At 36.1% G+C, this 27,722-nt stretch overlaps 1 protein-coding gene across 1 annotated transcript in view; it reads right to left on the reverse strand.

Moving 5' to 3' along the window:
- Positions 1 to 621: 621 nt before the first annotated feature.
- Positions 622 to 27,722, reverse strand: part of LOC121407612 — a 35,947-nt gene continuing 8,846 nt past the window's right edge. The window contains exons 3-18 of the mRNA XM_041598767.1: positions 26,227 to 26,270; positions 24,825 to 25,036; positions 23,364 to 23,476; positions 21,309 to 21,413; positions 20,283 to 20,322; positions 19,279 to 19,398; positions 17,934 to 18,038; positions 16,034 to 16,145; positions 15,197 to 15,312; positions 13,435 to 13,546; positions 10,348 to 10,479; positions 5,984 to 6,056; positions 3,921 to 4,053; positions 2,921 to 3,061; positions 1,945 to 2,108; positions 622 to 1,190 (exon numbers count right to left, since the gene is read on the reverse strand). Coding sequence (XP_041454701.1) covers positions 1,034 to 1,190; positions 1,945 to 2,108; positions 2,921 to 3,061; positions 3,921 to 4,053; positions 5,984 to 6,056; positions 10,348 to 10,479; positions 13,435 to 13,546; positions 15,197 to 15,312; positions 16,034 to 16,145; positions 17,934 to 18,038; positions 19,279 to 19,398; positions 20,283 to 20,322; positions 21,309 to 21,413; positions 23,364 to 23,476; positions 24,825 to 25,036; positions 26,227 to 26,270 — 1,879 coding nt within the window. The 3' untranslated portion in view covers positions 622 to 1,033. The remainder of the gene's footprint in view (positions 1,191 to 1,944; positions 2,109 to 2,920; positions 3,062 to 3,920; positions 4,054 to 5,983; positions 6,057 to 10,347; positions 10,480 to 13,434; positions 13,547 to 15,196; positions 15,313 to 16,033; positions 16,146 to 17,933; positions 18,039 to 19,278; positions 19,399 to 20,282; positions 20,323 to 21,308; positions 21,414 to 23,363; positions 23,477 to 24,824; positions 25,037 to 26,226; positions 26,271 to 27,722) is intronic.

The following is a 27,722-nucleotide window of genomic DNA, read 5'->3' on the forward strand; positions in this document are numbered from 1 at the left end:
GCTATAAAAATAATAAAATTAAAAAGCTTTACTTATACCTCTTTGAAATATCAGTGTTCTTGCTGTTTTTCAAATGCCCTTTTGTAGCACATTTTGATTTCTGTAAATGGATAAAACTAGTAATGGAGATCATAATTGCAACAAATAGTTTTTCAATTCATAAGCCTACTGCAAAATTTACTTAAACTTTAACCGATGAAAAAGAAACAAGGGAAATGGAAAACAAGTGCTATGAGAGACAGACTGCCCTAAAAGAGGGAAAAAAGAGAATAGATATGAGTATGAAATAGGGAGAGAGGGCTGAACGATGAGGTTTGTATTATCTTGAATTAAGGAAATAATCTAAGGGGGTGCTGCAAGGAAATATTTGCAATCAATCGCAAATATTCTATTGCAATTTTATAATCAATCTTAGCTGTAGAAAATCAGATTATACTCCCACGTGGTAAGAATCAGTTCAGAAATCAATCACGTATTTACAATTAATTATAAGACAAATGATTGATTAAGGGACTGAAAATAGACTTGAAATTAAATTGCAAGTTTCTTGCAATGCCCCATAAGAATAGAACTTTCAAACAAATGACACAAAAAATCATAAGAGAACAAAACAAGAGATTATTTCATTTTACAAAACATTTTATTTCCATATTTATTATCAATCTCAAGTACAGCTTGCAAGACTTCTCTTCTAAAAATGTTGGCAGGGTTTTACTTTTTCATCCCTTTTTTATTTTTCCAGATATTTGACAAATAAATATTTTTGTGGAATTCAACTGATTTGAAAATTTCTTGAGTAATACAAATTTATTTTTATAGAAATAATAACAAATGTTTATTTTTTTCACCGCATCAATTGATTATTGCAATAGTACTAATTACCACTGATTCATTACAATAAATATATAAATACAAAATACTGTTCATTATCAAAAGTATTGCAAAAGGCAGGAAACTTTAGAAATAAATAGTTGCTAGCACAGCTAACTAGTGAAATATATCATCTTCGGTTCTTGATACAAAGTCTGTCCTGTCAGCTCTCATGTTCATCTCCATAAAGAGCCCCCTCTATAGTTAGCTCCTTGGGGGTGCATGTGGCTGCGAGGGTTGTTACTATGACAACCACAGCTAGACCAATGAATGCCGTCACCCAGTAACCAGAGTATCGTTGGATGGAGAATCCAAGGTAACTGAAATTGAAAAAAAAAGACAGCGTAAGTCATAATTAATAGGATTCTATTTTTTTTCAATACCTATACACTGTATTACAATAAAGAAGAAAAAAACCCATTAAATTGCATAAGGTTTTTACTGAGGAAAGCTCATAGTAGTGTTAATCAGATTTTCCTCTGTGACAGACAGCAAATGGCAGGATTGTGCTAATTTTATTATTTTCAAAATTTTTAAACTCTAGTTCTTTTATGGTAAAATTATATTTATGCAAACGATGATGATGGACTTCCAACAATCACAATGTATTGACTGTTGATTTTCTAATTTTTTCAAATTTAGAAAGTTGGTAATCACACTTCATCAGGAGAAAAATCTGAATTGAGTATTTAAATCATAAGTGTTAAAGGTTGTGACTCATCAAGAAATACACATTTTGAAAGACTGAGTTCGATTTCTTATCGACTAAGAATTAGTCGATAAGAAGTTAGAGATTCATGTGCTTATTTGCATTCCGCAATGTACAAAATCAGATTATCCTGCTCATACCACGCATATTTTAAGTGTCATAATATAATTTGGCCTAAGTAACCATGATTTGAGGGTCTACTGAAAGCAAACCGTCCTCATAGTCTACTGCATTCTAAGATGTTGTCAAATTTCCTTGTAGTCCCTACATTGATTTGTGCAAATTTAATTCTATTATTACTATTCCTTATCATTCTCATTATCTTTAGAGAAGATTTCTATCAAAAATCATGAAACATCACTGACCTATGAGAGCACTGGACTATGACATCGTTCAATCCATCATCATTAAAATCACCAATGACCACAGGAGCAGTCGGTTGGCATGGTAACGAATGCTCCGCTAGGACATTGCCCGTTTCTAAAGATAGGAGAACAACGTTATCCCAACCTGCGATCACCGCTGCTGACTGAAAAAAATAATAAATCAGAAAACATTGCTGATATTACTTAGAGGAAATGGGCTATTTCAGATACAGGACTTTGAGGTATAGAAGTGAAATGAATGAATTTTGATTGATCAGTAAATGGAGGATGACGGCTCAATGTAGATGTACTCACTCTGCTATAATGACCAATGTCTTGAAAGACCCCCTCGACAACATTAGGTTATTAACTCCTCTCCTTGAAAAACCTTTGATTTTTCTGTTGTTTTAATTTTAACTTCAAAGCCTAACTTCCCCCTTTTCTTTTTCTCCTTACACTTTTCAACTTTGTCTTATCTTCTTACTCTTAAACTTTTTTCCTCCACCCTCCCCTGTCTGCGTCTTCTTCTTCCTAATTTCCCCTCTTCACTCTTTTTTTTTTAATATCCACCTTCCTTCTTCTCTTCTCCTCTTTTTCCTCCTATATATCCACACCTTCTTCTGCTCTCCTCCTCTTTCATTCTTCTATTAATCCTCCTCTCCATTTGTTTCTTCCTCCTCTTCTCTTTTTTCAACTTCTACTTCTCTGTTCTCTTTCCCTCAAAAGTATATTAATCTTTTTCTTTATTCTCTTTGTCTTTCCCTCATACTCATTTCTTCCCATTATAAACCTTACTGATATGACGTCATACTCTCATAGCGCCCTCCCTCAGAGGATATATGAATACACATAAATGGAGTTGTTAGAGATTCACCAGCTGCAGATCACGAATGCAGGCAAGGCAATGGCTACAGCCTCCAAGATGGTGGAGCAATGCGTAAGGTCTATTCCCATTATCTGTAAATCCATTTCTCACCTGTTGTCCAAACTCCTGGATAGAGAGCGGCTGTATACTGGGTAAAAAGGCTCCATGGTACATATCTTGGAGATCTTGATATACATGACCCTTGAACTTCTTTACAATGTACCGCTCACTCCACTCAGCAGATGTTGATACCTGATATTATTGAAGGAATAAAAAGATGGCATAACAATCAGTATATTGCATTGCTCTTTATTTTTATTTATACGTATGATTTAGAATTAGTTTTCTCCCGAATCGAGATAAATTAAAATAAAGATCAAAATGGTAGAAGGCCTATTTACATGCTTGCATCTTATGATAGTGTTACCGGGAGAAAGTTTGTATATGGAGTCACCATAGACACCAGGGCTTCGTAACACAAACGTTAATGATTAAGCGTACACTTGATTTTCACGATTTTACGATTAAAGCATTAAAGTCAATGCAATCAAACTTTAAAAAAGAGTTCTACAGTGATTGCTAAGCTATAAAGACGCGACTGTCCCTAATTTAGCTCTTGTGTTAGATAGGGATGACTCTTAGGAAGTCAACAAGTTTTGACCTATCAACCAATAACGTGTTGTAAGAAATGTATTCACAATCGACTGCCATCACAGGATCTATCTTAGATATATGGTACATCAATTTATACTTCCCGCTGCATAAAGTGAACGGCAATAAAATTCTAATTTTACACTAATTTTAACTCTTATGTCTATCAAAATAATGAGCAATAAATAAATATTTGTCATCTGACATGCTGTCTGTCAGATCTGACAGCTATCCTCAGATTTTATGGGCTGATAAGCACACGTGTCCGACTACACTTATTTTCAGATAAAAATTTGTTGTCACATAACACATCTGCAAAGTTGGTCCTTGAAACTCTCCCCATTTCATACTTGTTGCACCAATTTGTATATTCTTTTTGGATTAGTGAAATAAATTTTAAATGAATCAGGATTTGAATTGCTTCCAAAGATGACTAACCAACATGAAGGGCATTATTTACCTGCCAGTTGAACTGTCCTTGAGGTCCATAGCTAGTCACCTGACCCGTACTGACCGTGAAGATGGTATCCATTCCAGCCTTGGACATTGACAGGCCAAGCAGGTGACTGATCACACCACGGCGCTTAGCAACACTGTAAACAATAGCAATGACGATAACTATTTCTTTGAATATCAATGCAAATCACGACATACACTAGAACAAGTGGAATGCCTCTGGCCGTCTCACCTGCATCACGCGGTTCAATATAGCAGCAGTGCTGACTTTGAATACTACTCTAACTCACACAAGATGTTCAGTGATACATGGTTACTCTTATGTCCACTTTTTATGAACTAGACCAATAAACTTACAGAGATATGATAGTTATTCAACAAAAAACCCCAACATGGCCAAAGTTCATTGACCTTACATGACCTTTGACCTTGATCATGTGACCTGAAACTCGCACAGGATGTTCAGTGATACTTGATTACTCTTATGTACAAGTTTCATGAATCAGATCCATAAACTTTCAAAGTTATGATGGTAATTCAACAGATACCCCCGATTCGGCCAAAGTTCATTGACCCTAAATGACCTTTGACCTTGATCATGAGACCTGAAACTTGCACAAAATGTTCAGTGATGCTTGATTACTATTATGTCCAAGTTTCATGAATCAGATCCATAAACTTTCAAGTTATGATGGGAATTCAACAGATATCCCCAATTCGGCCAAAGTTCATTGACCCTAAATGACCTTTGACCTTGGTCATGTGACGTGAAACTCATGCAGGATGTTCAGTGATACTTGATTAATCTTATGTCCAAGTTTCATGAATCAGATCCATAAACTTTCAAAGTTATGATGGTAATTCAACAGATACACCCAGTTCGGCCAAAGTTCATTGACCTTTGACCTTGGTCATGTGACCTGAAACGTGCACAGGATGTTCAGAGATACTTGATTACTATAATATCCAAGTTTAATGAACTAGACCAATAAACTTTCAAAGTTATGATGGTAATTCAACAGATACCCCCAATTCGGCCAAAGTTCATTGACCCTAAATGACCTTTGACCTTAATCATGAGACCTGAAACTTGCACAAAATGTTCAGTGATGCTTGATTACTATTATGTCCAAGTTTCATGAATCAGATCCATAAACTTTCAAAGTTATGATGGGAATTCAACAGATATCCCCAATTCGGCCAAAGTTCATTGACCCTAAATGACCTTTGACCTTGGTCATGTGACGTGAAACTCATGCAGGATGTTCAGTGATACTTGATTAACCTTATGTCCAAGTTTCATGAACTAGGTCCATATATTTTCTAAGTTATGATGACATTTCAAAAACTTAACATCGGGTTAAGATTTCGATGTTGATTCCTCCAACATGGTCTAAGTTCATTGACCCTAAATGACCTTTGACCTTGGTCATGTGACATGAAACTCTAATAGGATGTTCAGTAATACTTGATTAACCTTATGGCCTAGTTTTATTAACTAGGTCCCTATACTTTCTAAGTTATGACGTCATTTCAAAAACTTAACCTCAGGTTAAGATTTGATGTTGACGCCGACGCCGCCGCCGCCGCCGTCGGAAAAGCGGCGCCTATAGTCTCACTCTGCTTTGCAGGTGAGACAAAAATTGTTTTGATAAAAGGTAAACAATCATATCATAAATAGCATTCAAGATATTTCTTCCATCTGGAACCCTTTTACACACTGGTTGGAAGTATCAGATGGACAATTTCATAATATAATCAACCTTCTTGCACATCCAACCCGATTTTTCTCAATCACTCCAAAGTCATCTCAAAATATCATAATCAAAGGGAGGAAAAACATTTTATTGTTAGACACCAAATGATTCAGAGGATGGAGTGGGTTAAAATGCAAATGTGAGAAAATGTTGAAGAGGGAGAAAGAGAAAGGAGGAAGAGGGTGTGGAAATATGAGTGGGGAGAAGGAATAGGTAACATACATGAATTAAAGATAAATGTAAGAAAGAGAAAGTAGAACAATCTAAAGCTTTTGATAAAAATTTGTTACTACAGGGAATGATATCTTACCTTTTGACAACCAAAGGTCGTAAACTAAGTTCTTGATTTTCCTTTATTTCTGATTTCCCAAGAGCATATGCCACTGGAAAGAACAAATTTACAAGAAAGATATATATGATTAATGTAAAAATCATCATTTATTGTGTATTTTCAGTGTGTATTTTAACTTGGTGGCCCCTTTTTTGCAAGCTATGCTTTCTCTAGAGTCACCACACCATCATTTATGTTATTACTATTTTTTTGCATCTGATATATAATATATTGGATGATCACTTATTTTATGTATCCAAGCAATTGTAAACTAAATGATGATGGTTGAAATAAATGAATTGAATTGAACTGAATGAACAGTTGACATGTTATTTTAAATTTGTGGTCGGGTGGTGGTGGGTTTGATTCTGACCCTCTAAAAGTAAAAATCAGACAAAAATGACACATATACTGTACATGTAAATTATTATTTTTCTGTCACGATTTGTGCCATTACTGAAAATCATGGTCTTCATCATCATGGAGTAATTGTGATGTGGTGATCAAATCAAATCTTGAGGTCAGTAGTGGCAAGCGTAGAAACTATTGATTATAGTTATTGCTTTTGACAGTTCAAAAATCTTCTATGATCAAAACGTCAATAGTGATAAATGCAAAATTATAAGAATGCAAGTGTATGTGACAGTTGATCGTGATTATCCTAAGACAAGACAAACACCAGACTCTGTTTAGACGTACTGCTTTCTGAAACAATCTGTCATGAACTGAGTCTATCTGGTGACTACCATTTATCATATCCCCGACTATAATGACTCGCGTGGAGATGCGATTTGTAATGATCAGATGGGAGCAAGGACAAATTCTCACGCTTTTCATGGATTTCTGCACACTACTACGACTTATCATGGATGTTCACAAACTCATGCGATTTTTAACCAAGACGAGATTGAATATGTCTCATTCAATGACCTACACTTCAAGAGAGTGCACCCTCACTGCTTGATTGTTTTGCTATTACAGTAACCAAGCCAGATGTCACTTAAACATCAAAGTTAGTAACACTACGGTTTTTGTAAAATGTTAAAAGTGTATGGTATTCTTTATGTTTAAGAATTTTTTTTACATTTGAGCCATAGTATCTTAAAACATTATGAAAATGTTGTTTTTTTGCTTTCTTGGAAATATTAAAATGTTTATTTTTAAACATAAAAAAGTGGACATTTTTATTTCTACATAACATTCAAAAAGATAGTTAGACTATACATGTTACAGGAGTAGTATCATGTTGTATTAATAATATAAAAAATAATGAAAAAAAAACATGTGAAAAAACACTTTTTACACCTTTTAGAAATGTTAAAATAAGATTATGTGCTAAGCAGCTATCTTGGAAATTTGAAGCATCTGAGAAATGCCTAAGTGTACCAGAAGCAAAAAGGGAATGGGAAAGACTAGTCCACCCTCTGAACTTGACCCCGTCCAATCAGAGCCAGCACTAGAGAAGAAGAGACCACACCCACTCAGAAAACCAAACAAAAAAAGTAGGGAACTGCCTTCTCCGAAGATCAAAAGGAAGAAATAATTGGGTTCCTCATGAGTAATAAGTTACTCTATAGCAAAAAAAAAATGTTTCTGAGAAAGAAGATCTCTGGGTTGCACAGGATGCCAAACTGAGCACTCCTATGGCATACTTCAAAATAAGCGCAAGGACAGTCATTGGGTAGGCTGAAGAAGAGCGTCAAGAAGAGTGGGTCAAGGGGAGATGTCACTACTGACATGAATAACACAGAGAAGAAGGTCTGAGAGAAGTTCTCCTTTCTGATCCCCCACTTCAAGCTGGTAGATCCCTGAAATGCAGGCACCTTTTCAGCAGCAACCGCAAGCGCCAGTGACAAAGAAATTGCACCCACTCTATAATTAAACTTCGGAAGTTGCCTCTAACATCAGCGAGGCTCAAACACCATCAATCCCACAGCCACACTGCCATGCTTCGAGACAGCATTGTGAGGATAGGATGATCTCTAGAAAACTATGTTACAGAGCAGGAGAGGGGGGGGGCACTCCCCAATTTTTTTTGGGGGGAGGGGTAAAACAAGTTTTCCCCCATGTGCCCACTAAAAGTATAAAAAATAATCATTCATTTTAATACAAAAATGAACAAAGGCACTTGTCTAAAAATTGTCAATTTTCTTGGAACAACATCAATCAAGTCGATGATTCCAGACGTCACACCATGAAGATTATCTATAACTATACACGTCGCTATAGACACACAGAATTTGGAGAGAACAAGTACATCATTGATAAGAATTTAACCACTTTCAAACTCAATACTTGTTATTGCACCTGTGGAACTGACATACAATGCAGTAACATGTCAGTATACACTGTTGGATGAAGATTTCAACCTTATCAAGTCTTGTGTAAATAAACGTGCAGTTTATACCAGATAGATCACTTAGCAGACCATCATTGTTAGGGTCTTCATCAGGTTCCAGCATTTATACAGAGTTATGAATTACAGAGGGGAAGGGGCACTCCCTGAATATTTCTTTTCATGGGGGGGTAAACAATTTTCCCCATGTGCCCACTTAAAGTATAAAAAATAATCATTTATTTTAATACAAAAATAAACAAAGGCACTTGTCTAAAAATTGTCAATTTTCTTGGAACAACATCAATCAAGTCGATGATTCCAAACGTCACACCATGAAGCTTGCACTCGACCCATCTACTACTATACACGTCGCTATAGACACACAAAATTTGGGGAGAACAAGTACATCATTGATGATAAGAATTTAACCACTTTCAAACTCAATACATGTTAATGCACCTGTTAATGCAGTAACATGTCAGTACCGGTATTCACTGTTGGATGAAGATTTCAATCTTATCAAGTCTTGTGTAAATAAACGTGCATGGTTTATAACAGATAGATCACTTAGCAGATCACCTTCATCAGGTTCCAGCATTTGTAGAGAGTTTTAATACAGAGTTATGAATTACAGAGCGCACTAGGGGATGGTAGACGGGTTGATGTCGTCAAAAGTAGATCTGGTAGATCACGCAAGCAGATTTTCCTATAAGTGCTAAGCTGTGCTGTGAATTCTCAGTTTTAACTGTATACTCCCTGACATTAATCCTCTTCATCGTTCAGCCTGTTTGAGTGCAGGACTGACCAAGAAGATACAAGTTTACTTAAATGAAGAGTAGCTGTACATGTATAGGGGAAAGGTATTATGTTGGTAATGCTGTTTTTATTTCTTTTTTGTTTGATTCATATATTCATTTGATACAGATGATACAGGTTTAATTAATGTATGTATTTTCAACATAACTGGTATGGATTCCATTTTTTTCATGTTTTGATAAAATTGGTAAAACAAATGATAATTGATGCACCAGTCAGTCAAGGCAAGCAGCATTTTTCACTTGCATTCAAAGTGGCTAAGAGAGGTGTCCTTGAAAGTAATCATGTTGGCCTTACTTTCAATAACTTCAGAAAATGGAATTTATACCTGTTGTATTTAACATCAATTCATCATTAGTCATCAGTATGGTATCAAATTAATCGATTTCGATGTTAACACCACTTAGGTTATCAAATTAGGGGATTCTCCTGTTCACGCCACTAAGCTTTTCTCATGGATTACGCCATTTAGGGTTGCAAATTTAGTTAATGTCGTTTCGCCATTTAGGGTGCAGTTCTGAAGCTGTCTGACATGGGTGGGTAGCAGTCCATGTGGACAGTGACCTGCCAATTACCACCAGCTATTGACCCACAGCCAGGACACTCAGGGGGCATGGTCACTACCACTACCACCACTGCGAGGACCTCCAACCCTACATAAATTGTGACCACTTTCAATCCCAACCATGATAAACGCATCATATCGCAACAGAATACATTGGTTCGTGACGGTCATATTCAAACGTATCCAACGTACTAGATAGTCCCACATCGGGGATCCTGGTAATAATAATGTCAGAACAGTACCTAATCACAGACTCAATTGGGACAATCCCATTTGAATGTATTCCATCGTGTCAGAACAGAATACCAGATCGTGTCACCTGAAAATGACAAATCGTGACTATATCCCATCCAAGCTGCAAAAGGCCAATTGTGGTGTTTGCAATGGATCACACAACAGTGGGAACAGGTTTTTTTTCATATAGATCTAAACAGAAGAGCAATTTTAACTACTTTACAGGCTTGTTAAGTGGATATATAATTCAATTAATAAAATACCATGTTACATGTAAGAATGCTAAGATGATCACAAATCTGAAAGTCACATATATCAAGTTCATTACATGCCTTAAAAAAACTTAAACAATACGGTATATAAAAGAAAAGGGTATAAAATAAGGCTTACATGGGTATGATAATGCTGCCCAGACGGAGGATGGATAGCAAATGGATCCATTGTACAGTATAGAGTGGGGAGGATGTCCAGTCTTTACAACAGCCTGACAATTGTCTTTGCTCCCTGCATCAGTGAATAAGGCTGAAATGAAAATAATATATGAATTAATCTTTTCTAATCTATTCTATACATATCAAGTATATGCAAATGAATCATTATTTTTTAACAAAAATAAAATCTACGAAGAGATATTTTGGAAACTTTGGAAAGCTATTCTGTGCAAAGACAGTTTTCTTTCAATTTTTCCAGGAGTGACAGAAAACTGGTGGTTGTCCAAAACTGGGGACTTGAATCGCATAGCAGTAAATAATATATCAAACAATCTTTTCTAATCAAGTATGTACAGATAACTCATTCTTTTTTAACAAAAATAAAATCTATGAAGAGATCTCCTAAAAACTGTGGAAAGCTATCCTGTTCGAGGACAGTTTTCTATCAATCTATCCAAGAGTGACAGAAAATGGTGGTTGTCCAAAACTGGGGACTTGAATCGCATAGCAGTAAATAATATATCAAACAATCTTTTCTAATCAAGTATGTGCAGATAACTCATTGTTTTCTTTAACAAAAATACAATCTATGAAGAGATCTCCTGGAAACTTTGGAAAGCTATCCTGTTCGAAGACAGTTTTCTATCAATCTATCTAGGAGTGACAGAAAAATGGTAGAAGTCAAAAGGAACAAAACTGGGGACTTAAATCGCAGAGCAGTAAATAATATTTAAAACAATCTTTCCTAATCAAGTATGTGTAAGCTATCCTGTCCAATGACAGTTTTCTTTCAATCATTCCAGAGGATTAATAATACTGGTTAAGATGCCATGGCCTGATGGTGCTTGAAGAGGCAAAGTGCTCTATACTCAGAATAGCCTCACGAGAAATAGAAGAATCATGTACTGAAGATAGCTCTAGTGGCACAGACAACGTACCACTGGCAGCACTTCTCAAGGAAACAAAATATTTTTCTTTTTATCTTAATTTTTCAAGTTAAAATTGTTGTATTGTGGTGTATGGATAGGTTTATCACTTGTAAAGTAAAATGGAATACAGTTTTCACCTTTATATAGATATTTAAATGAAGTATGAAATGAATTAAACTAATCCACCTATTTCATGAAGGTTAAGAAAAAGTCAATAAAAAATTATACCATCGCTCTCACTATTGTTTTGTAATTGTCTGAAATAATCATCCTCTGCATTAAATAGTATTCCAAGTAAGGTTAGCAATTGTAAGTACTTCAATTGTCATTTCTGTGTTTGTGGTTCATTTCCTCAACAGAGGTCCTTCCTGAGACAGTGAGTGCAACATCCACAAAAAGTGCACATACAAACAAGAGGGAGAATTGTGAAATGGCATCTCATCTCTCACCTTATTCTCAAGAGTTGGACGAGAACAGCATCAAAGACGTGGATCTCTTTTCAGACGGCTGCCCTGGCCAGAATAAGAATTTGGTCCTGCCATGTATGTTGCACGCTTTCTTGGAGAAAGCAAATTGTATGTATGCAGAAATTCACCCACCATTTTTTGGAGGTGAGACATGGGCAATACGAAGGAGACTCCATGCAAAGTGTCATAGAAAGAGCTCAACAACAAGATTGGATTTGATTTCCGCATTCACAGCAGAGATATACAATATAACATATACACAGTTAATAAATATATACAAAATCAATAATACTGTGGTTATAACATAAGCAATGGGAAGTTCAGGAGATAGTTTTGCCAAGACAAACTAGCCTTCATCATGGAGATGGCAAGGCATAGCCCAAGACCATACAGTGTCATGTCAGTTCAGACCTCCGACATCACATACTGGAAGCAATACAGTAAAACAAATGGAGTGCCTCTGGCAGTTTCACCTGCATCACGTGATTTAAGAGAGCAGCAGTGCTGACTTTGAAAACTACTATCAAATAATTATTCACAAAAAACATGTTCATTGACAAAGACCATACAGAGTCATAGCTGTACAGACCTCAAGACATCACAGACTGGAAGTCATACAGTCAAAAACGAGGCACCATATGTGTTAGGGAAACCACAAACATAGACTGGACAAAGTTCAGGACAGTACAATTCGTCAAGTGTGACCCTACAGCAATTCATTTCAAGTATTCTCATCTGGATGATGACTATGATGTAATCAGAATGGCTGGTACAAGAAGGATCACTGATGGCAATGATGCTGACATTGGACCACAACCTCTGTACCAGGCAGGACAGCCTAAGCTTTTTCTGGGGGAAGTATGATAATCTTCAGGCTCTGTGCAGGGGGGTCACGCCAGTAATCTCTCACCCTGACTACCAGGCTTTTTAACCTATGCTTTCTCACCAATATTATAAGCCTTAACAGACTTCCCACAAGCTAAAGTTGACTAGTCAATGAGTATGCAAGTGAAACCACTTGCATACCATACTCATTTTGACTGTACTAAGGTATATGCATTTAAGTAACAGTAAAATGTATATAGCCATAATGTATTCTGATCATAAATTGGGGAAATATTGCCCCACCTAATTGAATTAACATTGTTTAAAAGTTAGGCATTTTTTTAGTTTCATTTAATCTGATTGAGGAATGGGTGAAGCTACTTGCATAAGCATATCAATTATGACTTTTCAAATGTGAAAGTATGCGACAGTTTTAAATTTGCCTTCTACATATTACGGTAATGCATCCCTAACTTGGAAGATTGTACAGAAAGTACATGTACATGTTGGCATTTTTGAGATTAGTATTTTGTAATTTTGATGTGAGTGCAACAAATAATCTACCATGGCTGCTATGCCCGGGCAAGCTGGTAAGTTAATCAGTCAGCAAACATTTTTTAAAAAGTATGCGCACCTGCTATATTTGTGTTTTTATCTGTTTGTTTTTTTCTTGTTTGCTTTATCTTTTGGAATGTAGATATATGAGGTTTATTTTTGTTTTGTGACGTATCTTCCACGTAAGAGAAAATCATGAATGGCTACCAAAAGATATTAAACAACTCTCCACTTTACTCATTTTAAACGCTACTTTATGAATGAACAAACCTTTTGCTTGATCAACAGTACCATCTTTGTCAATGTCAGCATATGTTGCATCGGATGAAAGGTCAAGCCGGGTCAAAGGTCGCCCAGTCTTCAGTTCTAAGACCTCTATGCCCTATGTACAAAGAAAAGAGATGACTGATGCACAATTTTGCTTGATATTGAATTAACACTACTCTTGGAGTAGTCTGTGCTTTTGAATGCGGTTTAACCCACGAATTGCTAAATTTGGTTATTTTGATAGGTTTCCGACACTGACCGCCAAGTTATATCAGCAACAGATTAAACAGATCTACAGCATGAAAAATGTCAATCATGATCATCAAAAGGTGCATACATTCTCAAGTCCACTGACAAAGGAAATCTTGGAAAACAATGATTGGGAACCAAAAACACTTTGCTTCTCTTGAAAATATCAATGATGATGAGAAATCCTGAAACATGGTCCAAGATTCTCTACTAGATATTCTAAACATCATACCACTACAAAAAAAAGGAATGTAACGATTTTCCCACACTTTGCAATTTTTTGTTATCACATTAACATCTTTTTCTGGAAACATACGTGTCAGTCCACATATTGAACATATATTGTGCCTCAGGAGACTGTCCAACTAAAAAAAAAAAAAAACTAATAAGTCATCCAAAAGGAGTTTGGACATTTCTTATAAAGTTTGGAAAAGCAGATCATAAGCTTTGAAATGAAACATAACTTTTCAAAATTGATCAACAATAACCAATGTACAGTTGTGCTCGAAAGTCAGTGAACCCCAAATGCACTCATTCATGCGGAGTGTTGAATGTAAACAGCAACACTACAATGGCGGGCAAGCTCAGAGCAACAAAGTCTATTGAATGTTATATATTTATCACCTACTTTAACAATTACATATCTCCAATATGGCAGAACTTGAACTCTTTTCAAATTGTTCATTTTCTGGGGTGGGGGGTTCACTAACTTTTTAGCACCTCTGCAACACTGTACTTGATCCCATGTAGATTCAATACATTCAAAGCATAAAAAGGGGAAATGAAATGTGGGGTTCACTAAAGCACAAAATGTGCAGAAAGTCATTAAATTCTTCCAGCAGCCTGAAAATACATTGTCTAAAAAAATCTTTGTTCCTTACCTTCAGTTTAAATGACTTCAAATTCGTCCCTATAAACAGAGTTTCTCAGATAATTTTTTATTTGCAAAGAACAAAGTCATATTTTGGCTTATTACAGAGATCCTGCCAGGCAACTTGTGCATTTGAAGAAGGGCAGTCACATATTGCCACATACATGGAGATAATTTATGATCAATGGGCAATGTGCACTTAAGGACCCACATAGCTTTTTAGGATTCATAACCACATATATAGAAAAAGCATGCAACAAGAAACTGATTTCAAGTCTACCTGTACATTTTAAAGGGGAATCCAACCCAAATAAAAACTTGCTTTTAGAGGAGAAAGGAAAATCAGACAAGTTGATAGGCGAAAGTGTGAACAATATCGGGCAAACAATAAGTTATGAATTTTTTTACCCAGTAGCCAATTTGACATCAACATAGTCTCAGGGATCTCAATTTCAAAACAACCACAACTTTCTTATTGCTTGTCTGATTTCTTTCAAACTTTCACCATTCTGTTTTATTGATTTTTTTCCTTTTTAAACACAACATATTATGACCAAGGCTGGATCCCCCTGTAAGACTCACATAACTTCAGGGCTGCTAATACATGGGAAGAGCATGAAACAAAAAAATAATTTTTAAACCTACCTGTTGAGAATGGCTGATAACAGCGTTAGGATTCTTGATGTGTTCTGATGCCGAGTGTGGCGGAAGACCTCCAAAATGATGGCCAGCAATGTGCTCTTCAAAGCTTGATGTCAAGACTAAAAACAGATGCATAGATGATAAAAGAAAAGAACAACAAACCATTTACATCTTATTGAACTTTACGCATAACCGTCAAGATTTATGAAAGATTTTTTGTTTACAGTAAAATTAGAGAAACAGAATGGAGAAGGATGGAATGACTCAAATCGAAGTGCTACTTTCACTTAAGTGTAAGTACGACTGAAGCCCATGATTGTTTAATGTTGAGTTTGGTTAATTTCTCATTCATTAAAGATACTTTTGGGTAGAATTCTGTGATATAAATTACGCTAAAAATAAGTATAAACAACAATATCCCACATTAAACTGAATTTGGTGAAGAGATGGATCTAGATCATTTTTAATTCACTCATTTAATAATTATATATGTTTTCTTGAAAGTATCAAGTACATTTATTAAATCACGCAACATATAAGACAAAAGAAATTTTAAAAAATAATCTAACAGGATCTTCTATTAGAAAACCTTAACATGATGCTTTCTTACACATATCATTGCACTAAATAGGAGGAACAATTGAAGGTAGGCCAAAAAAGGAAAAAAAAAGAAAAAAAAAAGTATACAACACTATTATTCAGCACATACAAACACACATACACACAAATCAATAAGGATGGTTCAAATTTCGTAGATATCTGAAAGTTGAACTTGTATTTGAGAGTTGAACACTTATCTTATGCTCCAAATTACTTCCAAATATCATGCAATGCACTTACAAGATGAAACTGACAGAATATGTTCATCCTTTTCTACACTCTTTCTAACCCCATCCTTGCGGAACGCTGCAATGTCAATCTTAGTGTCCACGCTAGACTGCCAGCGGAAAGGCTATAAACAAAAGAAAGTAGAAGTGTTGAAAATAGTAACAAGTATGGATTTGAAGTAGGCACCCAAGGCTTATTCATATAGCAATTTTCAATTTTTTGATGTCAATTATTGGATATTGGTATTTAAGAGGGCTAATTTTAAGTTAATTGCTCGTAACAGCATAACATTTATCATAAATGCATCCGTGCACTATTCAATAAACTTTGTCATAGAGGAACCTCATAAGGGAGTATTATGACTATGGTAAGTCTGAGTTGTGTATTTATAGAAAAAAAATCACGTTTCATGATGGACATTTTGGGGTTTCAAAATATCATCCATAATTTTTTTTTTATCATTCTTCTTCTTTGTTGTTCTTCCCCCGGTATTCGTGGATCAGCGGCTATCCGCAGGTTGGTTGTTGAGTTGTAGTAATTTCTCTAATCGAATATGATGAATTGTTAGAATTGAATAAGTACTGTTATTGTGAATTCAGAGGCAATTCTGAAACTAAATCTTAAATTATATCATTACTGCATCATATTGTAAACTTAAAAATTGTTTGATACTAAAGGTGAAGTGCCAAATTCAATTATTATTATTATTTATTTGACCAATTATAAACAGAGCAAATACAATACATCAGAAAACAATTACAATTTTACCAAAACATGCAAAGAAATATGGCAGTGGCAAGTGGGTCGGAGGGGGGGGGTGCAAAAGTAAAATTCAGCATTGTTGCCCGGAGGCATGCGCCCCCACAAATGTCGCTCCCATGGCATAAATCAAGCACATAATAGCTTACAAAAAATATTGCACATTAAAAAGTAGGAATGTAGAGGAAGGGGGTGGGGGCAAAAAATCAAAGGAAAAAGAGATGTATTGGGAACATAAATAAGTATTACCATTGCAAATATTGTTGTTTTACTTTAGCCATTGTACATGTTAAGACTACAATACCATTGCACTATGCAATTGACCTCTCCCGTTAACAGTTCACCATAAATAGATGCTACTGAATACATTTTTCTTATAGTGCAATATGGGATTGTCTCGACATATGACAAGATTCCAGCTTTTCAAGAAAACAAAAATTCCCTGATTTTCCCTAAATGAAGTTAAAAAAATTCCCTGATAATTATTTAAACCCATTCCCAGTTTCACATGTTTTCTAACTTGAGGCATTTTTCCCTGATTTGAAGTATATTTCATCAAATTCCCTGATGTTTCCCTGACTGGAAAAAAGTAAATTAATTTTCCCTGATGGGCTGGGAACCCTGTATGACTATGGCCGTGTTTATGCTTCCACTTTTCAGGCCAGAATCAGCGTTTCCAAACGTGATTAGTCCAAAACACGGTTGCGTCCATGCTTACTTTCATTTAAACGCTGTTTCAAAACGCCGATCGTAAACTCACAAAAAGGTGCGTTTGTAAACGTCGTTTGACCAGAATCAGGCTTTCTGGGGAAGCATAAACACAAGCGCGATCGTAAACGTGTTTAAATGACGTCATCCGTGGGCAAATACAGTCGTATTGCTCCATGTTATCTCTACGTAATAGCAACAATCGGAAAAAAAACTTACGAAAAAAGGCGCGCCCGATTTGACCTCGCTTTACCACGATGCGAAGCCAGCTGGAGATCATGATTTGCTCTGAAAAGTGAAGCATAAACAGCACTCCCAGAACCACGTTTACGATCGGCGTTTTGAATCGACGTTTGAAATCGCTGATTCTGTCCTCGCAATGGAAGCATAAACACACCCTATGTTTGATTAATCATTTAGTAGAACATTGAGACGTTTTATTCACCATTTGCTTGATGAGAGCCTGGTTGTACTGGTTCCATCCAAGCTCACCCTGATGACCCCAACCTCTCTTCAAATTCAGCTTAAAATGGAATCCTTGGAACAGCTCCTGGAATAAGATAGGGGGAAATCCCTTGCTTAGTTATTGATGTGACTCTTACATGTTGCATGAAATTGGGAAATGGTTGCAAGCGATCAAATTCCGATAACAGCCATTTTCTCCTATAAGAAACACACACTTTCATTTGTTTAGAACCAGGCCACCATGACACCATGGCAACTGACGTCATCGCTTCGTTACTCTATATGTAACAAGATTTTCCCATGAAAAAAAATGATACCCTAAAAGCATTTATTCATGAACATAAACAAGACCTTCATCACCATGTTGATCATCATAATTGCTACCACCACTACCACCTCATTCTCATGATCATCATCATTACAACCAAAATCACCTCCATCACCACCATCATCACAATCACCATAAGCACTACCAACACCATTACATTATCTCATAATTATAATCATAATCATTACCACCAAAATCATCATCATCAAATTCTCATCAAGTTATCATCACCATCATCATCATCATCATCATCAATGGCAGGATTAATTCCTTGAATGCACAAGCACTGAAAGGCAGCTCGAGCTAATGCCAGGGTAATCATAATAACATTGTGCCTTGGAATAGATTGTTTCTAGATAGATGGCGCTATATAAATGCCTATTAATATTATCATCATCATCATCAGCAGCATCCGTATTATCAGCAGCACCACCACCATTATCATCTCATAATAATAACCATCAACACCACAAATGCATAGGCATCATCCCCGTCATCATCAAGTTATCATCATCAAATCATTATCATCATCAGTGACCAAGATATCATCAAGTTATCATCATTAAGTTATCAAGTTATCATCATCATCAGTGACCAAGGTATCATCAAGTTATCATCATTAAGTTATCAAGTAATCATCATCATCATCATCATCCATATTATCAGCAGCACCACCACCATTATCATCTCATAATAATAACCATCAACACCACAAATGCATAGGCATCACCCCGTCATCATCAAGTTATCATCATCAAATCATCATCATCGGTGACCAAGATATCATCAAATTATCATCATAATCATCACCATCAGCATTATCACTGTCACCATCATTTCCCTGATTATCATCATCGTCATTGTCATCATCATCATCCATTTTATCAGCAGCAGCACCACCATTATCATCTCATAATAATAACCATCATCAAGTTATCATCATCAGCATCATCAGCATTATCACCGTCAACATCATTTCCGTGATTATCATCAATACCTCTTCTGTGTTTGTTTCCTCTCCAAAATCACCCGGAAGATGATGCCATCTTACATCACCATGGCGACCGGATAGAGCAAAGGTCGAGAAATGGCCTACATCATGGTTTGAATCGCTCTCCTTGAGAGATAAATAATTTTTAATGAAATTTGAAAATTCATAGGTTACTTCTTCTAATCTACTGTATCTTTCCTATAGGCTCTATGCACAGGGAGCTACCTACTGCACACGATGTCAGTGTATTAAAATTGTGTAATATACCAGTATCAAATGTAACCTACCACCCCAAAACCACCAATTTGCCAGGTGAGCTTCTCTGTAAATAGCCAAAATAGTAATTAAGTCTCCAAAAACAAAAAAAAAATTGAAAAATAGCTTATCTGATGGAACAATTCTTCTTCATACTGTAAAAGTTTGAAGTCGTGAAGTTGAATAAAAGAAAAGATACAAGAGTTTCTTGGACACTACTTTTTTGGACTGTTTGGAAGTTTTGCTGAGATTACACAGTATGAACATCTTATGCTTGAGTGAATCCCAAACTTCAAACCTTGTTTTCTCCTTTTTTTAAGCCCTTGCTGAATTTCTTCTACATCCAATCAAGTACCTGTAAATGTTATTGTTGGTTAATTTTGACATATATTTCATTTTGAAGCTTAGGAAATGAATTTTCAAGCCCAATAAAAATGTCAATATTGATTTGGGTCGACTTTATTGTTAGTTTAGGGGAGGCAAATTACAAATAAGCAAATTTAACTAGTAACTACAAACATTTACAATGTACTACGCAAGCACAAACTTCCAGCAGATAAAGCCTCATAGATGCATATATCAAATTATATTTAAATAAAGAATATTGACTGTATTCTATGATTTATCATGAATACCAACGCAATTGATATATGCTAACTTGAACAGAATAGACAATAAAATATTATTTTTAAGTAGCACCCGTGTCAGTAAAGGTAATCTCTTTCTTACAAATTTCATAAAATGCAGTAACTTACCTTGTTAGCACCATTGAATTCGTGACCATCATGACTGTGTCTGTATTGAATGACGAATAAGGAATATCTGCTTAATAAGTACTAACTAATTTTAAAGCCTAAAGGCGACTGTACACCTTACGATGGGTCTGTGACCTGATTTTGGAATAAAACGTACTAAAATTTGATGCTAATATTGACACATGGAACATCTTACTGTGTAATGTTCTAAATCACCGTACAAATATCTATGTTCAAATCTGTGACTATGCTATCATCCTTCTCAGAATAAAAGCGAATCTAATATCTAGTCGTAATGACGTCATAGCCGCCGTACGATTGGCTACGATTTGAAACTAATTTGGCCTTCACTCCAAAATAAAGGTTTGCAATCTTTCAAATTGGTTATTTTAGTATTCTTTCAATTAATTTTATCCTCAAATAAAATGATATGTTCCATTCACAATTTCAGAAAATGAGCTAATTGTGATCTGTTCCAAAATTGGATCACGAACGGTCGTAAGGCGTGCGGTGGCCTTAAGACTAGGGGTGGGGGAACGAGGGTAAGATATTGGTCTCTTAACAAACAATCATCATGAAATTGACATGCATCCTGTCTATGACATTATCTCCATGACTGAATCTTTTTTTTCACAACTGAATGTAATCTCGACAGCCATCTACATGGATTGCATCACATTACATTGTAATTATTGTGTAAGTCATACATTACAATTTGTTGACAAATTTTCAGCATCACTCTTATTTGTTTAAGATCGCTATGCTTGATTTATAATGAAAAATGAAGTAAAAATAAATTGGAACCAGTGGGATTCGAACCTGCCATCTACAGCTTTCCGGGAAGCGACTTAACCACCAGGCTATTCTGGTTCATGGCTAAGCCACGATGAACTGGAATTCAAATACCCTCTATCCTCTTCTTTACAACATTACAGCATGTATAATGTTTATCTTGGTATGATATGTTCATTTATTCATTAATTCGTAAGGCATTTGTTGAATATAAGACTGGATATAAATTCTCACTTGAGTGTTGCATGTGCAAGTTTATCTGCAAGCCTTCCACCAATGATCACTAGTCCACCATCGTTAGCTTGCAGGCTATGGGGAAGAATCAAGATGGCCGCCTCGCTATGACAACAAATAACATGAAGAAAAACAAGTTAGAAAATGGAAGACAGTTATACAATGCATCCCAGAAAAAAAGGAAACGGGATTCCCATGTCTTTGTTTTCTTCAAAGACAAATGATTTGGGATATTTCATTTACATCATCAAACAATTAAATTATTCCTCTATATTTTGATACCTAATGTGAGATGAACAGTTCAGGCATTGGTGAGCAAACGCGTTTGATATTTTAATGTCAAAATCAGTTTGCACAGAAAAATTGTACAAGGTTGGTTTGTGATACAAGCCTGCTTATTCGACGATTGGCTCATTAGCATTTCTTTTGTATTCTTTGTTAAGTTTCTTTCACTAATCACTGGATTCAGATTCACTTGTGAATTTCTGCGCAAATCGTTTCTAATATGCTTCAATATTAATTATTCGTAATTTGCCATGCGAGAACGATTTGCTATGCTGTTGGTCTCAAATTAAAAATGAGATTCCATTCTTACTACAAAAGTCAAATTAATAGTAAAAACATATTTGATTATTGTGAAATCTATCTCCGAAAATGGGTTTCCTTTTTTGTGGGATGCACTGGATAACAATTATATACTTCATTCTGAATGCAAATTGTGAAAATCTACATCTCCGGACATCCATATTTATAACATTTCAACATCTTTTAAAGTATTATATTCTCACTCCTACACGCATTCGTCAACCAAGCTTAATTCTGATTTATCTATTGGATAAGTAAGGAGCTGTGGCAATAAGCCGTGACCTCTATATCTGACCCAAAACAACATCTGGGGCCCATAACACAAAGCTTAGCAATCATCGAACAAGAATATCTTTACAACTGATACCCCAAAATCAATCAGACCACTGCCACTCTCACACTTTGACCAAATTTCAATTTTGATCTGTCAAGTGTTTTTTTCAGTTATTGCAAGAACGGAAGGACCCGGGGGGCCACTTACATTGACGAGTGGATACCATGCGCGACCAAAAAAACATGTAAAAAGGACGTCCTTTTCACGATAGGGCATGTTACGTATGTAACATGATAAGGGTGTCAAAAACACAAAAATAATGAAAAAAGGGTATCTATTTCGCTAAGAAAATTATGTGTTTAGGGTCTAATTTGCAGGGATGATAAAACAAAATTGGTTATGTTTTATAAAGGATGCCCTTTTTGCCCCAACACTTCGTGTTTAGAGTCCGATTTATGCGAGGTGCATGCGAAGGTGGGGTCGTACTAAACCAAATAAGGTATAGCCGACGACCGAAGGACCAGTAACAATAAAACATTACTGTACTTGTTTAGGGGTTCATTTCAGGGAACATTTGCCAAGAGCCCGGGCCAAGAGTATCGATTTGTTTCCAATACTTGTTAAGGGTAGGGTTTCACATGCCAATACTTGTTAAGGGGTGCATTTTCAGAATATGGAAATTACGTGTTTAGGGTGCTTATCGAGACCCCATGGTCACGTATGGTATCCACTCGTGAATGGAAGTGACCCCCCCGGGGGAAGGACAGACACCCGAAATAATGCCTCTGGCAACCATCTTACGATGGGGTGGCAGAAGAAAACGAGGGTTGCTACACATGGAGTAGGAGATCAGGAGTAGAGCAGTGACCAGGTAACTGAATTCATTATTGTGTCAAGGTGCTGAAAGTATTCATAATTTACAAAATTCCCGGTAATGAACTGGAAGCTGTACATAGTAACCATGCTCATTATCATCATACACATGCTTTCTTAAAATCAAATAATAAATCAAGCAATCATTTGAGAGAATTATTGTCCAGAAAATGCGGGCCAATTGAATTTTAAGGGCATCTCTTGCCTTTTAAGCAACCTGACTGCCAAACTCAAACAAAATGAAGGGGGAAAAAAAAGGGAACATGGGTTAAGGTCAAATGAAGGGGGGGGAAAAAAAGGGAACATGGGTTAAGGTCACTCACCTGATGACATACTGATGACTCCAGGTTGTATTTGGAAGCTTTATTGACCAAAGTAATTTGAAATCATTATCAAGGCACACCACGGTCCAATCAGCACACAGAACAACAACGACCTGCAGATATTGATCATAACAATTCACAAATATCATTTTTGGGCATCTTTTTCAGACTTTTGGGCTATTTGGCATTCCTAGCCCAGAATTACAACATGTATTTCCAGTGTACTAACATGTGCTAACATATAATTCACAGAGGCCTGTACGTTGATTCATTTAAACACATTCTACGAATTACAGGCATCGCTTTTGTCATGAACAATATCTGAATGAGGAATGGTGCTAGAAATAACAATGTTGGTTGAAAGGATGGGGTTAAAGGTCAAGTCCACCCCAGAAAAACGTTGATTTGAATAAATACAGAAAACTCAAACTAGATTAATGCTGAAAATATCATAAAAATCCTATGTAGAAAGTAATGGCATTTTAAAATTTCGCTTATTTTTCACAAAACAGTGATATGCACAATTCGGTGACATGCAAATTAGACAGTCAATGATGTCCCTCACTCACTATTTCTTTTGTTTTGTATTGCTTGAATCATACAGTATTTCATATTTTAAGGCCACCGCACACATTACGACCCTACCGGTCGCCGACTGGCCTGCGACTGAGTGAGGGGAGATGAGTCGCAAGGCAGTCATAAGCCTCGACACCGCACACCTTGCGATCCGATCTGCGACTCACGCATGCGCTTTTTGCTTTTTGGCAAAGCATCTGAGAAATTGCGCTTACTACTGCGTATGCACGTTGTTTATCATAATTCGCGTTAAGCAACTCTGCTGTCTGATTGGCTGGAGGTTGGATTGAGCTTGCGATCCAGTCATAAGGATTCGACATGTCAAATCCTTCTGATTTTTCCTTGCGACTTGTCTCTGACGCTCAAGCTGACAAAAACTGTGACGTCACATCTCCCCTCACCCAGTCGCCACCCAGTCGCAAGCCAGTCGGCGACCGGTCGGGTCGTAAGGTGTGCGGTGGCCTTTACAGATTTAAGGTCAAAGGACCATCTTGCCTGAATCATAGTATCAAACAATGCTAGTTCCACATGTTCAGGGAGGAATCAATCATTGTTTCACTTGACAATGAGGAGAAAATTAAAATATTTCATTCAATAAAATACTACAAATAAAGTGGGCGGATGACATCATCAGTCTCCTCGTTTGCATACTGACCAGGGTGTGCATATAACTGTTTTGTGAAATTATGGTGAAACCTTTAAATGTCATAACATTCTTATTTTACATCCAAATTTGATGAAATTTTCAGCACTGTCCTTGTTGGATTTTTCTCTTTTTATTAAAATACATTTTTTGCTGGGGTGGACTTGTCCTTCAAGGAACATTTCCAATGGCTCCAATCTCAATCTGTAATGAATCAAGGAAGCCACAGTTTCAAGTATTACCTGCTTCCGAACTTGATGATCTGAAGTCAGAGGCTCCAAGTACCCTGTCGCCATAGCAACTGCTTGTTTCTTGTCTCCAGCTATATCTGCTTCATTTGAGAGCAGAGAGAATTCATCAAGAGTGTTGAGATAAGGTAGAGCCTTGGACCCTGGTGAAGGTTTAGAGGTCTTGAGAAGAAGCAGCGAAGAATCTTTCGTTGCCAGTAAGATCTCTGGTAAAACAAAAACACAGATAGAATTCATCCAGGGTGTTCTGAATTGAGATAAATTGTCAGAAATGTCAAGAAAATGTTGAAAAATCTTGCAATAAAATATCCCACGTAACAATATAGTAAAAGGTAGAGAACTACTAGTGGTGGGGGAAGTAAGTGGACTGGAAAGGAATTTTGTTATTAGCAAGATTTAAAAGAATTATTTAGATCTGATACAATAATTGATTTTGGTGATCACATCGGAATGACATTCAGTTTATTATTCTCAATGGAAAAGTATTCACTATATACTATTTCTGTCAACAGAGCTACTTGATTATCTTTTCGACTTAATGCAACAGCTTCAAGAGATATGGTTAGGTTTTGTAGTTTTACCTAATCTTGTTTGGAAGTTATCAAACCAAATGGAACTAAACTACATAGAGGATGAACAGAAAAAAATATTCTAGCTAAGAAATGACATTAAAAAAATATATAACGAAAGGGAAAACAAGATGTATAGGTTACAGTGAGTCAGTGACATTATAATTGTAGGCATATTGCGGATGTTACTATCACAAAGATATAATTAATCAAGGATAAGCTACATGAATCCCTTTGAAATTACTAACATGTCATTACTTGTCCCATAAAAAATTGTCCAATTTACAAACTAATCTACTGGTAATCCGATTTTGTAAAACACATTATCCCAATTTGCACTTTCAATATCCTGACAGTCAGCTGTTTACATGGTCTTCATACCTACTAATAACCATTATAGAAGGAAATCCTTTTTTTTCGGCCTGTTTTCATTATATTAATTAGAATAAAGGACAGTCATTCAAAAGCATTACCATTTCTCCAACTACTCTGAATAACAGCTACTAAAGGAATATGCCTTGAAAAACAAAACAATAAAGATTACAAAATAATGCTTCCTTTGCAAAATTGTACAGTGAGTCGGTGGCATCATAATTATCTGCATATCCCAGATGTTAATGAAAAAGGAATAATAAATGAGGATAAGGAAGAGGAATTCCCTTGAAATTGCATGTCATTACTTGTTACCATAAAAATTGTACAATATACAAAGACGTCCATTGGTAATCCAAATTTAGAAAAACACATTACCCCAACTTGCATTTTAAATATCCAGATATAGTAAGCTGTTTTCATAATCATAAAAGACAGAAATTTTATGGCCTTACCATTTTTCCCATCACTCTCAATATCAGCTACTAACGGAACAGGCCTGGTAAAACAAACAATAAGATTACAAAATTTAAAGCTCCCTTTATAAAAAATGTTAAGGCCCTGTCATTTAGCTCCATGCAAGCCGTGCGGGTGATTGCCCGCATCTCACCCGCAACAGAGTTTTGAGCATGTTCAAAACTTTTCTGCATGCAAATTAGACTTGTGTGCATTTCTGCACAAGTCACACGCAAGGCTTGCACCGATTCATGTGACAGGGACTTAAAGGACAAGTCCACCCCAACAAAAAGTTGATTTGAATAAAAAGAGAAAAATCCAACAAACATAACACTGAAAATGTCATCAAAATCAGATGTAATACACTCAGCAAAAAAAGGGTTCTTGGACACTTAAAAAAGTTAAAATATTCCATATAGATATTTGATTAAAGGCAAATTATTGTATGTCAGCATAAAGAGACAATATTCCTCTTCCAGTATGACATGAAACTTTCATGTGAACAGTCATGCATGAGTGATTAAATGCTTTAAACAATAGCAATGTCAGTAAAAGAAAATTGCAAGAAATGGATCAGTTAGCGCATGGCTGGTTACAGGCATTAAACAATAGCAATGTCAGTAAAAGAAAATTGCAAGAAAACGATCAGTCATTCTTTCAGTTTTGAAAGTTTATGTGGCATAAATATCCATCAAACGACAAAGCAAACTTAAAGTCAAATACCACTCTAAAAGAGAAGAGAAAGCTATACACCTTGGATGCATCACTATTCCAATAGAATTTTAAAGCAAAGTTTATTGATGAAACAAATGTCAAATTTCAGTATCTTGGCATAAGCAAAAGAAAATTCAATATCTCGTTTGTCCACCCTGGCTCTGAATGAGTGCAGCACATTGACGTCGCATGCTTGTCACAAGTCGGCAAATTTGCTCTGGGGTGAAGTCCCATTCTTCCCGGAGATAACGCCGGACATCTTGAACAGTGTCTCTAGTTTAATTCTTTGGCTGACCGATATTCCTAGCTCATGGATGACAATGCGCATCCCCATCGAGCAAACATTGTCCAAGATTTCTTGATGACCACAATGTTCAGCTCTTGGATCCATGGCCCACTTGTTCACCAGACATGAATCCGATTTAACACTCGTGGGATCAGCTAGGAAAATTGGTCAATCAAAGAATTCAACCAGGAGACACTCTTAGAGATGTCCGGCGTTATCTCCGGGAAGAATGGAACAACATCACCCCCAGAGCACATTTGCAAATGTCTTTCTGTTGCTTGTCCTGCAACAGTAATTTATTTTCTTCTCCTTCCCCTTTTTATCTATTTCTTTCTGTTACTCGTCCTGCAAACATACTTTGATCTCTTCTTTATTTTCTCCTTTTTCTCTAGTTCTTTGTCACTCGTCACACAGAAGTAATTTGATTTCTTCTATATTTTCTCCTTTTTTTTCTCTAGTTTTTTCTGTAAATAAACTTGAACTTGAAGTTGTCAC

This window comes from Lytechinus variegatus, chromosome 2, assembly GCF_018143015.1.
Source record: "Lytechinus variegatus isolate NC3 chromosome 2, Lvar_3.0, whole genome shotgun sequence".
In the NCBI taxonomy this organism is placed as follows: Eukaryota; Metazoa; Echinodermata; class Echinoidea; order Temnopleuroida; family Toxopneustidae; genus Lytechinus; species Lytechinus variegatus.